Below are 12,600 nucleotides of genomic sequence, written 5' to 3'. Positions count from 1 at the left end.
TGTTTTTTAGTGGGAGTAGCCTCACCGTTAATGATAAGTGAATCTGATCTTTTATATTTTTAATAACGTATCCCTCCACACCAGCATGGTTGCTTGTCTTCAGGAGACACCTTCAAACACACACACAGGAGAAAGAAAAAAGATAGATATTATCTCTTCAAAGCTGCCTGTATAGTTAGCTCAAAACTTAAGATGACATTATGGCCTTACTCCCCAAGTAGGAGTTTTACCACAGAAAACTGACTATGTGATCTTTACATGCTAGCTTACATAAGACAGCTGATTTAATGGAGGCAACTGAAATTCACTGTTTATCCAAAAAAATTAATATAGTAAAATTAATGTGGTTTACCAAACAGACTCTCTCAGAAATCACTGTATCTGTGCAGTTAAGCTGCAATTAAGCTGATACTACACAATGTACAGTAACTTGGCTGCATACCTGAATAATGTATGTTTTCCCTCTGTGTCAAACTTATTTATGTACAACTGCAAAATATTTAAACTTTTCTTCCTCTGAAGAGAAAAAAAAAAAAGATATTATGAGATTGATGCTAATGAAATAAATTCAGCACTCACTTAACTGATTCTGTAGGTCACATTACATACCAGATGCTCTATGGGACAAAGGGTCATAACTTTCACCAAATCCTGCCGTTAGACCAAGAAAACATAATTTCAAATTAGGTACAGATTATTACATTACATCATACTGTAAAATCTACTCAAGACATTAAAAAAAAAAAACAAAGAAACAACCACCACCAGAGCCCACAAAACCATGCCCATGAAAAGTTCAGAGAAATTCCCATTAGCTTCAGTGGTTCAAATCCCAGGGCTGATAGACAACAACACTGTTGGGCAAAATAAGAATTTAGTCAAGACCAGATTTCTAAGGAAGAGGCAGAAAGGAGCAAGCACCATCTTTCAGCTAAAATCAGTGCCCACCTGCTTCAGTGGCCTGTACATACTCTAAAGCATATTTAACTGTTACTAAAACTTCATGCTGTATTGGGTAGAAGAGACAGTCAATTCTGTATTGCAAGGCACTGAAGGTATCAGTTTAAAGACACGAGTATATAAAGATTCAGAAGTACCTCAAATACCTAGAAGACAGCCAAATATTATTTATAATCAAACTTCAATGACTTCTGTACATTGCTTCTTATTACCTGAGGTACATTAATAAAATCTCTGAATTCTAAATACTGATGGAGAAGACTATTATCTTCCATCCTCAATAAACAGCTCTCAAACAGATCCTGCAGGAAGGGATAAAAAAAAAGAAAGCTGGCAACATTTTGCACATACAAGACATTAATTTATATGCTTAATATGCCATTAATTTCATGGCTAAAACCACTTTCACTATAAATGCTCACTCAGACACTCAAGGTTTGTAGGAGCTACAAACGATAAACAGAATGACAACATTTACGCATAAGTGTAAAATTCAGTAAATCTGGTTTTGTAAGACTAAAGAATACCTAATAAAGCCCCAAAATTTTTCTGAAACTATTATCTGAATTATCACTTGTACCTTTCTTACAAGGGGAAACTAAAGTTTTACCATTACTTAAACTGGGAAAAGGAAACATTATAATAATGAAAATTTGAAAGAAAACTTACAAGTCCTTTAGATAAAATAGATTCTTCTGTTCTAGGGGAACAAAAAAAGAAGAATCAAACTTAAGTTGTTAATTAAAAAGACACTGTTAATATTTCATCAACATAAATAAGAAGAAATACCAGAACAGGGATCAAAAAGAACTTGCTCCTCAACAATTTTCATTCTCTTTTCTAGATGTAGTATCTTCATCATTCCTCCCTAAGATTTTTAGAGTAAACCGAGTTGAAAATTAGATTCCTCTCTCTTCAGGGTCAAAAATTATATTCCCCCCCCCCCCCCCCCCTTAATTCCTCAAAAGCAGCACCTCATATCCCACAGGTATCAAGACACTGATTAACAAAGAAAATGAAACTTTTCCCCGGTGATTCCATCTGCAGAGTTCTGCAAGCCTAAGGAAAACACAGCAGATCCTAAATTAAAGAGACCAGGAAGTTTTGTTAAGTTACCAGGAAACAGTAAGAAGTTGTAACAGGAAACTTCCCTTCCATAGCAGTGCTAGAAACTATTTGGTCAACACTGCTGCTTATGGAAGGTGAAATAATCACAACATACAGAAAAGTCTGGTTTCCCTTAGACAGCCTGACCTTTGATCATGTTGCACATTGTACAAGAATACATCCAAATTAATATTATCACAATAGTCTCCTCTAGTAGTAAACTAATCATTACAGAAGTACAAGTAAATATACACTCTAATTTTCTGCATATGTTTGAAAGACCTTAATTTTGCATTTTCAGAATAAAGTTTATAAAAATTATATCATGATACAAGCAGGAAACAACAAATAAATGGTGTAGTCAACTTTTTGTATTTCTTGATAAAAAAAAAGCCATCTTCTTGTGGAACTCTGCATTTTAAGTCTCACATTTAAAAACCTCCTCTGATGTTACTTGGAACATTCAAAATGTGATTCTATGAATTACTATAAAAGATCACACCCAGTACCTAGAACTCCAAATGCCATAACCCGTACCTTTTCATTAGCACTTCAATATTCGTCATATTGCATTGCAGAAGGTATGATGGACTAAAAGAGAAAAATAAGGTTTATGTTAAACTGTATAAGCCGTATAGATTTGCACATAGTTAACAGATTAGGTTTTTTTGAAATAATATAAAAAAATCTTTATAATATTTATAATTTTGAAATAGACACAAAATAGTAAGCCAAATTGCTGTTAATAACCCTTACATGGAAACTGTCTACAAATACACAATCAAAGATTTAATACAGGTTAACTTTCAGCAAGTGACTAATCCTCCCAGTTTCTTTAAAAGGACACCTCACCTAAAACTAAACCCTAATAAGAGTAATCTACTGGACTAGAGTATGTTCTTACATACACAATATAAGCTACATAAAATATAAATGCATAAAGGCTAGCATAAAACACATACTAGTGAAATACAGTTTTAATTCATAACTATTCACAAATAATAAGTTTTCTTCTGCTGAGAAAGAATCTTGAAAGTACAGACTTACAATACGCGAGAAGAACAGTTCTTACCTAAATACCATCGGAAAGCAGTCAATACCAAAATGCTGAACAACCATAAGATACGACAGGCATGCCAAAGAATCAGCAATATTCTTTTGCTCTATGTCTGCAAACTCCTGATTCTCCCATTCTGGATTTTTGCTTTTACGATGTAAAAACACCAATGGTATCAGTTCTTTTATATCCCACAAAATGTCCTAAAAAAGAAAGACAGATTGCCTACAGTAGCCTTTAAAAGACCTGTATACCAATTAAGTTTCAAAGCTGTAACTGTATTTACAGTAAATTCACTTACATAGCATAAATTAATATAAACATTTGGTATTTATGATATATACACATACACTAAAAAGGACCCTGCAGGAATATAACTGCAGGAAAAATAACTACTGTTAGAAGAATGTTACTAAGATAGCAAAGTCAATCACTCAAAAGTTAGCGAAAGACAAAGACAAAACACAGTCACCCTGCAAACCCCTAGTTTGACTCCCTTATCCACAAAGCTATGAAGAATGGTAGCTTCATCACATCATACCACAGGATCCCTCTGTTTTTCAGATCACAGAATACTCAGTATTTTGTTTTCTACTCACTTATCAATGTGCAAAACAATATTTACCTACTAAACACAAGCCCTGCTTTAAAGTTAAGATCACTCTGTATGGCCTTTTTTTCCAGTGATGTGCAACATAATGACACTCAAGTTCTTCACAAATCCTAGTGTGATCCCCCCCCCCGCTCCACATACACTACCACCTATTCCACATGAATGTGCCTCCTGTTGTGCCTATTTTGAAAGAACAGTGAGATCAAGGTTAACTCGCTGTTCCAGGGTTGTCCAAACTGAACATCCAGGATCCCACATTTTGGAAAATCAGGATTACACAAGGTGTCATATAGTCAAAACATGACCTTACCTGCAACTCTCATTGCCCAATTCCACCAACAGCAGAAATGAATTTATTAAGAAAATTTATCAAAGGTAGCATAAAGAACATGGTTTAGAACACAATTAGCATAAAGAATATGGTTTCAGACTGTGCTCAACAGGAGAGGCAGGATAAAAAGCCAGTTTTTCAAAGCAGCCTTCAGCTGTCTTAACTATAAGGTCATTTTCTGGTAATCCCTGCCTCCTTCACTGTACACCCTGAAAGTCCTGCAGTAAATGAAGTAAAGGTCTCAGAGATAGGATTCTCTTTCAGTGCACAAGCTCTGACTGATATCACAGCAGTTCCGTCCTATGCTAAGACATGCTGTGGAAAAACCAGATGTGATCATGATAGAAAACCTAATTATTGTTGAAAAACAACCAAAAGTTTTGCTAACTGCTTAGTGTGCTTCACTTTACAATCTTTGCATTTGGCTATAGAATTTTATGTGAAAGAATGCTTAGACTTTTAAACACAAATTGGAGAAGAAACAGTTGCATCCCATGGCAGCTTCCAGACTTCACACACACACAGGCACATTTGCACACATATAGTGAGTGTACTTATGTGTGCTTTCCTCATCTCAGCTGGCTCCAAGTCTTCCTTTTGAAACTCATCGATAATTCTCCTCTAAGCAGGGATAACAAGATAGAACAAAGTTCAAACTTCAAACTTAACTCTATTCTTTCATATGGTCAGCATTAACATGAGAAACAAGCGTATCCACAGTTAAGCAAACAACTTACAGAAAAGAACTGTAATGGCCAGTTTCTTCTTAATAGTGATTATTAATAACCAGTTAATAGTCATTTAGTGCTCAGTTCTCCTATACTTCTAAGAAGACATCAGCTGCAATCTCGATACCAATCAGATATTACTGTCTATTCAGTGTACCCAGCCAGTGGCCCTTTGACTATTCTGAGGGAAGACTCCATTTAGCACTGAGAATATTTTCCACTCTTATATTTCATCACAAGATTTATCAGCCTGTTTCTGAATAAACTCTTTATCAAATGATCCATTACCTGGCTGCCAAGAATGTTCCTTCATCTCATCATCCCAACACACATCATTGTATAACTGTGCATCTGAAAATTGGAGACAACTGATATTTACAAACGCTTTAAATTTGGTGTACTGGGTCTGCCTGGCCTGGAGTTGATTTTCTTCATGGCAGCCTGTGGGGTGCTGTGGTTTAGATTTGTTACCAAACCAGCTGCCACATGGGGTCAAGCCACTACATGTGGATGCATGTAAGAGAGGAAATATTCTTTACCACATTCAAAACATGAACAAAGCACAGTTATACTTGCTGTAGTGTGGAGACAGTGTTCTCAAAGGAGAATGGATATTTGGTACATGAACTCTGAATAATCCCGAAAGATACAGCAAGGCCATGAGAGGCCCGAGGAAGCTTAAGCAAGCAAGATAAGAAGCTGGAATTCATTGAGTTATGAGAACTGTGGACTGTTGGCAAGCTTTCGAGGTCAAGTTCTCACACCTGTGCTTAACCAATTATATGTTAGTCGCTAAGGGTCTTCAAGACATGTTTCCAGTCATAATATGCCAAATCACTGTAAGTGCATGTAAGAAATAGTATATAAGGAGTTAAGGCTTTGCAATAAATGGCTTTTGTCTGACCACAATGATCTCTGACCGCGTCCATATTTTTTCTGCGGCACTGTAGCTTTATTAATCGCACCCAGTTCCATTTTGAAAACATCCATGTATTATGTGTTCCAACATATGCATGGACTGTATCTGATTATCTTCTTATAAGGACTGGTTTTGCTGCAAGTTTAAATAGAATTATCTACACCCACAATAATCTTCCTCTAATAAAACACAACTGCTATGTAAAACATTCACAACCAAAGTAACTGCATTGGTATTCTTTAAGTTAGCTAGCACTGCGCTAGGCACATTAGAGATTTCCCTCTATGCAGCAAGTGGAGTAAAGGTAACATGTAGATTTTACCTTGACGTAATACTGCAACAAAGACAATCCTTTAAATATTCTAACAAATTCATATATCACCAAGAAAAAGCAGCAATTACAGCAAAGTAGCAACTGCTGATTCAGAGAGCAGTTCAGACTGGTTTATCAAGGAGAAAAATTGTGTCTGCAAGACTTGTCATTTCCAGAGATGGGACATGGAACTGTTCTAGTCCTTTACCTACGTGCATTATATTACAAGGCCCAGTAAGTTATCCCACTAACCAATAAAGGAACCAAAGTGAACTCTGGAATGAATTGTAGGTAATTCTGAACCAGACCACTGTTTTTGCAAACACTGTAATTAGTTTTGACTGCACTTACAATAATTGCAGCTGCAAAATGCCGAAAGGGATGTTCATCAATGCCTTCAAGTTCTTCAAGCTGAGCTGTCAATAATGGGTATTTCAGGCTTTTCATACAGCTGAAACAAAACCAGGTGAAACTAAATCACCAGTACAGGCACAAATACAGACAATAACACTGATGACCAAAACTGAAGTCTATAGTCAGAGCTATGCTCATGAGCTGCTGATATTCCAAGGAGAATAAAATATAAAATTAATGTCTCCTGTTGAAGCATTCCTTAGACTTCACCTCCAGAATATGATTATCTCCACTGTTGGGAAATTTCAGAAGCAGAGGAATACCAAATTAGCTTCACAGCACAGAGACTAACACTTGTTTACTATATCCCTGCACTAATAAATAAATAAATTATCTTCACCTTTCTTCTCTCACTTCACAAATATGTAATGCATATTTAAGTTTTCCTTCTTTTTCAAAATACTACATCAGTTAAACTTGGCAGCATTATAAAATACTAACAAGATGATTTATTTACTGCCTATGTAATAAATGCCTACTGTTCATTTTGTTAAGTTATAGGAATATATTACATAATGTAATATATTGACATAATGACATAAAAAGCTCACAATTTTAATAATTCTTCTTTCAGCTCCGTGTCATTATATTCTGATAACTTCTCCATGTTTTTAACAACTTCATTCACAAAAGGTCTAGTGAAGTCCACCACTGCATTACAACACTGACAGAGACCCAGTTTATCTTCTTGTATTTGTTGTTTTGTATATGGTACAGGTAAGGGAGTAAGCTGATTCATAATCATGGCCAAAGATAAACCCACTGAGTAGGCCTTCTTGTTCTGAAGCTTCAAAAGCACTGGGGGAAAAAGAAAAAAAAAAAAGGGAGGGGGGTGGGGGTGGTGGGAAAGGGAGAGAACATTTTGAGACGTGAAGTTATTATTTAGTACAGGAAAATGTGAAGAAAAATAATGTAACTGCATAAGAAAGCCTTTAGTTTCAGGGACTGACATGTGACATCACATGAGCAGATCAGCAAGACCGAACATCACCAGCTAGTTTGATAAGCTGCCATTAAGATGACCATATATTTGAGGATGACAAAATGTCATGCATTTCAAAACATTCTCCCTTTCCCTGTAGCACCATGATGAGGAGTGAAAAAATCTCATTTTAGAACTTGTCTAAGTGAAACAATACTCTTTTATTTGACTTGGAAAACTCTCTTATTGCTTGATTCCTCCTGTGCTTGGCAAAAACAGAGACAATGTCTCAACCTTTCTGGTAAGATCTACCGGAAGCAGCCAAGATGCATTCTACACTCCATGGTACAACCAACTGCTTCCCAGACTGAGGAAGCAGCACAAGTGGCTCTCTGCTTAAATTGTGTCAGTGCAGGCTAACTTCAGTTTGGTTATCCAAAAACCTACATACTTCTCATTACCAAACCACTCCTCTTGTTAAATTCTAACATATCTCAGGGACTGCTACAATCAGACAACGCTTGATTTCATCCCACATATCAAAACAGAAACTACTTCTTGTTACCTACTTAGTTGGTGTCCAAATCAATAATTTTAAGGTTTTAAATGTAAGCCAGAAAAAAGCTACCCCCCTACTTAATCAAGTGTTTCAATCTCTTCAATGTGAAATTAAGTCCTATACTATGGGAAGATGGAATGGTATGTTTTAAAAGTTAAATGAGGAAGAATTTCACAAATCCATGTGATTCTCTGTGTAACAAAAGTATGACTGGTTTACACCTCTAAATGTAACTGTTACAGGACCACATTCTTGTAAATGGTGGAAAATAGCTGAATATTGCTTTTTCAACTGATGCTATTAATCCCACCTAAAATCATTTTCTAACAGGCCAATATAAGTGTGCAAGTTATGCCTTGTGTTATTTTGCAAAACATAATAGTCTAAAGCCTGTCAGGACATATCCTGAAACTATTCCAGCAAAGATTAGACTAAATTGATAAATAATTGGTAAATAAAAAAATTATTTAATTCTGAAATCACATGAGAAACTGCATCTTACCTGTCTGCAAAGGCTGAAGCAATAACATGACAGTTTGGCACACTCGCTCTCCAGAGGTCTGCTCAATCTGCTCAAGTAAACCCAAAAAAAGTTCCTTTGGATTGCATAGCTGCAAGAGAGGAACAACATGTATGTTTTAATAACGATGGTCATAAGCTAAAGAATTCATCATAAGGAAACTTCAAAGCTCCTGAAAGTCAAGAAAGGAATCTGAACATCCAATATAATCTTTAAACAAACAAATATAAAACAGTAAGTACTTCCCTACGGTTTTCACCTTCTGTAGAGTCTATGTATATGTGTACACTTATGAAAACATAAATAATAAATAATGACATTAAACTTGGTTTTTAAGGTCTATAAAAACATCACAGTATCTTAGTAAAATAATCCTTGGGAGTAGAGAGAAAAACACTTCACTGTGAATTTAACTCCAGCTATAGAGTTTGTAAGTTGTTTTTTATATACATAAATGAAAGAGAAATAGTTTTCTACAGATTAAATCTTTCATTTTCCCCTTACTGCTCCATCAGAATCATCAGGTAATCACTGTCATACTGTATCTGCAGTTGACAAGAGCAGTATTGCTGTGGCTGCTCTGACTGCAGCAGGTGGCTATCTTCATGATTTCTGTGTGCCTTTTTCTTATGGGTAATGCTGTATCTTTTTGTTTTGCCCAGTTACTAATTTCACCAGATTTGTAAGAAGTTAATTGTCTCTGAGAACACTAAGCCTGTGTCTACTTCAGATGAAACTGAAAACATACCTGTGCCAACTGCTCTAGTATCTTCAAGCAGTGTTCTCGCTTATCATCTTCCTTTTTATACATGAAAATACATCTAACCAGGGGAGAGATGAGATTCCAGCCCATATTCTTGACGATAACCTAAAAAAAACAGATTTTCAGAGAATAAACCAAAATTGGATATCTTCTAAATCCAGAGAGATTGTACCTCTGAAGGCCAAAAAGACAACAGATTGGTGTTATAAGCAAAACCATAATAATGTCCTTAAAAATTTAACAACTGTTACCATAGAGGTCTGTATTTGACACACACTGTATTCTTTCCCCATACCTATAAACACAGCTGCATATTTTGTATAGTTTTCTTCAATGTGTCAGTTTTAACATGTCAATACATATGTCTAAGGATTTATATGCAATACATTTAAGCCAGGACTGAGTAGAGGAATTTAACTGAAAGAAAGAACGTTTAGACAAATTGTGTTTAACCCGAGGGGATTGAGATCTTCAGTTGTTACTCCAAACTCACAAACGCAAAACCAGACTATAAACCCCATGTAACATTGCCAGAACATTCCATCCTACACTTTATGTCTGAAATTCCTATTTAGCCGTGTACAAATTAGTATATTCTCCCAACTCCCCAAAGTGCCTACAGACAGTACCATCTCTTACACTAGCATCAGCTTAGCTGGTTCTTACAGTTTTGGCCAATATTATTACATCCATCTATGCTGGGTTGAGCCCAGACAGCAGCTAAGCACCCACCAAATGCTTACTCACTCTCCTCCCGCAGTGGGATGGGGGAAGAGAATGGGAAGAGCAGAACAGAATAACTCATGATTTAAATTTAATAAGTGACAAAAAGGACAAAAGAGAGTAGAGGGGAAGGACAAACCAACTCCCAACATCAAACCAATGCCCAGCCATCCTCCAAGCAACAGCTACTTTGAAAAACAGGTCCCCATCCCCATCTGTTTTTATTGCTGAGCAGGATGTTATATGGTATGGAATTCTTTGATCAGGTGTGCTGTTCCAGATGTGTCCCCTCCAAACTTCCCTACTTACTGAGGGGGCAGAGTGAGAAATGAAGGCCCTGATGCTGTGCAAGCACTGCTCAGCAACAGCTGAAACAAATCTAAAACACAGCACCACACAGGCTGCCATGAAGAAAATCAACTCCATGCCAGCCAGATCCAGTACACCACCCGAAATCCTGAACTGCAAAAAAGGACACAGTCACTTTCAGTTATGCTTTTGTCCTCTCTTTTCACTTTGCTTAGGCCAGTCATTAATGGTTTTGTTAAGATTAATGTGACTTTGTTTCTGTGAGCTACCTGAAGTTACACAAGAATGTGCACTTACACAGCAACTTAGTACATACCCATTTGTACAGCCTTGCTCCATGGTGAAAGTAGCTTTCCCTTTTTAATAAGCAGTTTTATCTATTTAGCTAAGTTAGTGCACAAGTAATATACAGCACATACTTAAAACTCACCTTATTTTTCTCATTTTGAATTACTTCTAATAACTGAGCTGCATACCCATCTTCTAAACATTTCTGACCTGCTACCTGAAACAGATTAAAATCTTCTCCTTTGAAGTCAGCTTCTTCCAGAATTTGCTGGAAAGAAAATATGCATATTCAATCCCACACTTATAAAAGGCAAATAAAAAATAAGAAAATCCAAGCTTTCATATCAAAATTAAATATAGTGTCATCATAACTGTTCTTAGATACATCTTTCACGTATTAAAAAAGCTACGGAGAGCTACTACAGAAGACAAAGCAGGACTTCAATAGTACTAAGTCTGACTACAACATACTAATTGGAAGATGGATTTTCTACAACAACCTGCCAGGGATTTGTTCCTTTAGACAGGTACTGCTGAATGCAAGAATACTTCTTTCTCCAGAAAGCAGCTGTCAAGGAGCTTGGGTAGACAAGTCCGTTAGTGACATGGGTTAGTGGTGGCCTTGGCAGTGCTGGGGAATGGTTGGACTTGACGATCTTAAAGGTCTTTTCCAACCTGGTTCATTCTGTGATTCTATGATAAGTGCTATGGAGAAGTCAATGAAAAATGAAGGATCAACTTAGCTGCCCAATGAGTTTAGCTAACTGTCTTCTGTTTTGGGGTCATTTTGGTTTTAATTACAATATATGAAAAGAAATACACACTGCTTGCACTTGTTACTCTTATGGAAAGATTACTTACACATCTTTGTATTATGGCTTGAAGCTCATCAACCGCCATTGTAGTTTGCCTTTGATCTTCTGGCATTGAAAACTAATTAAAGAGTGCAATATTAAAACACATGAAGTAAAAACAGAGACAGACACTGCATTTTCTGGGTCTTTTCTCACCAGAGGAGCTCCTGCTCAGTCCTGTCTGGAACACTCTAACCTCATGCCTGGGATACGCACAGCTGACCCAACCACCATGCCAGTTTTTACCAACTAGTCCAATCAAGATTACATATATAATAACATTTATTTCTTTCTAGTCTCTAGGTGAGACTATTTCAGTGGCCTTTTACCTCTAGATACTACAATGTAAAACTTTCTTGGTAAAAGCAATTAGCTTAAACATTTGAATAATGTTAAGTATATACAAAGTTTTACATAGTCAGGATCACAAATCACAGATAAAATCAAGCTTGGTTATCCCATGTAATACACCACAGGCATAATCTTTAAGCAATGCTATATGCCTAAACCTGGTTATATGATTACTATGAGCATCAGTTATTTCCACACCTGGACAACTCTTCACCAAAACACCCAAGTTCCACATTTATACAAACACATCAATGTAACATCCTCAAGCTTTCCTCTTACATTTGTCCTATGCTGTGTCACACAACATCTGGATTACTAAAACATGAACTGGATGTTTACAAAAAAGAGGCAAAATCCTAGAAAGCATCTATGTGTGAGTTTTATTATTTAATGAACAAACAACTCATGTTCTATTCCAACAGCCTATTTTAACATTTTCACGTCACTGCAGTCTATCCACGTGTCAAGCCTGTCATTTTAATTTGGTCATTATCATACACTTTATTACCATATGCTGTAAATAAGCTCTTCATTTTACAGGATGTTACTAGTCTTCCCAAAACAATTTAAACATTTAACATTTAAACATTTAAATTTAAACAAATTGAACATTTAAACAAATACTTAAACTAAACATTTAAACAATGAAACGTCCTTCTGAACGCCCATATTCGTGCATTGTCAACCCTCGGTCACTTCACAGTGTACTTACAGCCTTGACACATGCCCTGAATGAACACCCCCCGAGCTGCCCCAGGGACTTATCTTTAATACTTAATCCAGTTTATAATTAAGTCTTCCCAGAGGTTTCAGCGGCAAGCTGACAGCAGCTGAACCACGTGAGACGGAAGCCTCCCAGCCACGGCTGA

General features: G+C 36.4%; 1 protein-coding gene across 2 annotated transcripts in view; it reads right to left on the bottom strand.

The window, feature by feature from the left end:
• Positions 1–12,600, bottom strand: part of GLMN (glomulin, FKBP associated protein) — a 21,604-nt gene extending 9,004 nt beyond the window's left edge. For both annotated transcript variants that reach the window (XM_061465499.1, XM_061465500.1), the window contains exons 1-14: positions 12,444–12,600; positions 11,388–11,459; positions 10,669–10,794; positions 9,192–9,311; positions 8,426–8,534; positions 6,994–7,240; positions 6,380–6,479; positions 3,140–3,327; positions 2,605–2,658; positions 1,630–1,660; positions 1,173–1,262; positions 610–651; positions 443–516; positions 26–110 (exon numbers count right to left, since the gene is read on the bottom strand). In XM_061465499.1, the coding sequence (XP_061321483.1) occupies positions 26–110; positions 443–516; positions 610–651; positions 1,173–1,262; positions 1,630–1,660; positions 2,605–2,658; positions 3,140–3,327; positions 6,380–6,479; positions 6,994–7,240; positions 8,426–8,534; positions 9,192–9,311; positions 10,669–10,794; positions 11,388–11,453 (1,332 nt within the window). In that variant the 5' untranslated portion in view covers positions 11,454–11,459; positions 12,444–12,600. The remainder of the gene's footprint in view (positions 1–25; positions 111–442; positions 517–609; positions 652–1,172; positions 1,263–1,629; positions 1,661–2,604; positions 2,659–3,139; positions 3,328–6,379; positions 6,480–6,993; positions 7,241–8,425; positions 8,535–9,191; positions 9,312–10,668; positions 10,795–11,387; positions 11,460–12,443) is intronic.

This window comes from Pezoporus flaviventris, unplaced genomic scaffold (assembly GCF_033815535.1).
Source record: "Pezoporus flaviventris isolate CSIRO_AGI_PZ_B2104156 unplaced genomic scaffold, CSIRO_AGI_Pfla_v1 ptg000040l, whole genome shotgun sequence".
NCBI classification, from domain to species: Eukaryota; Metazoa; Chordata; class Aves; order Psittaciformes; family Psittacidae; genus Pezoporus; species Pezoporus flaviventris.
The sequence above is the reverse complement of the archived record's forward strand: the minus strand, read 5'-3'. Positions and strand labels throughout refer to the sequence as shown.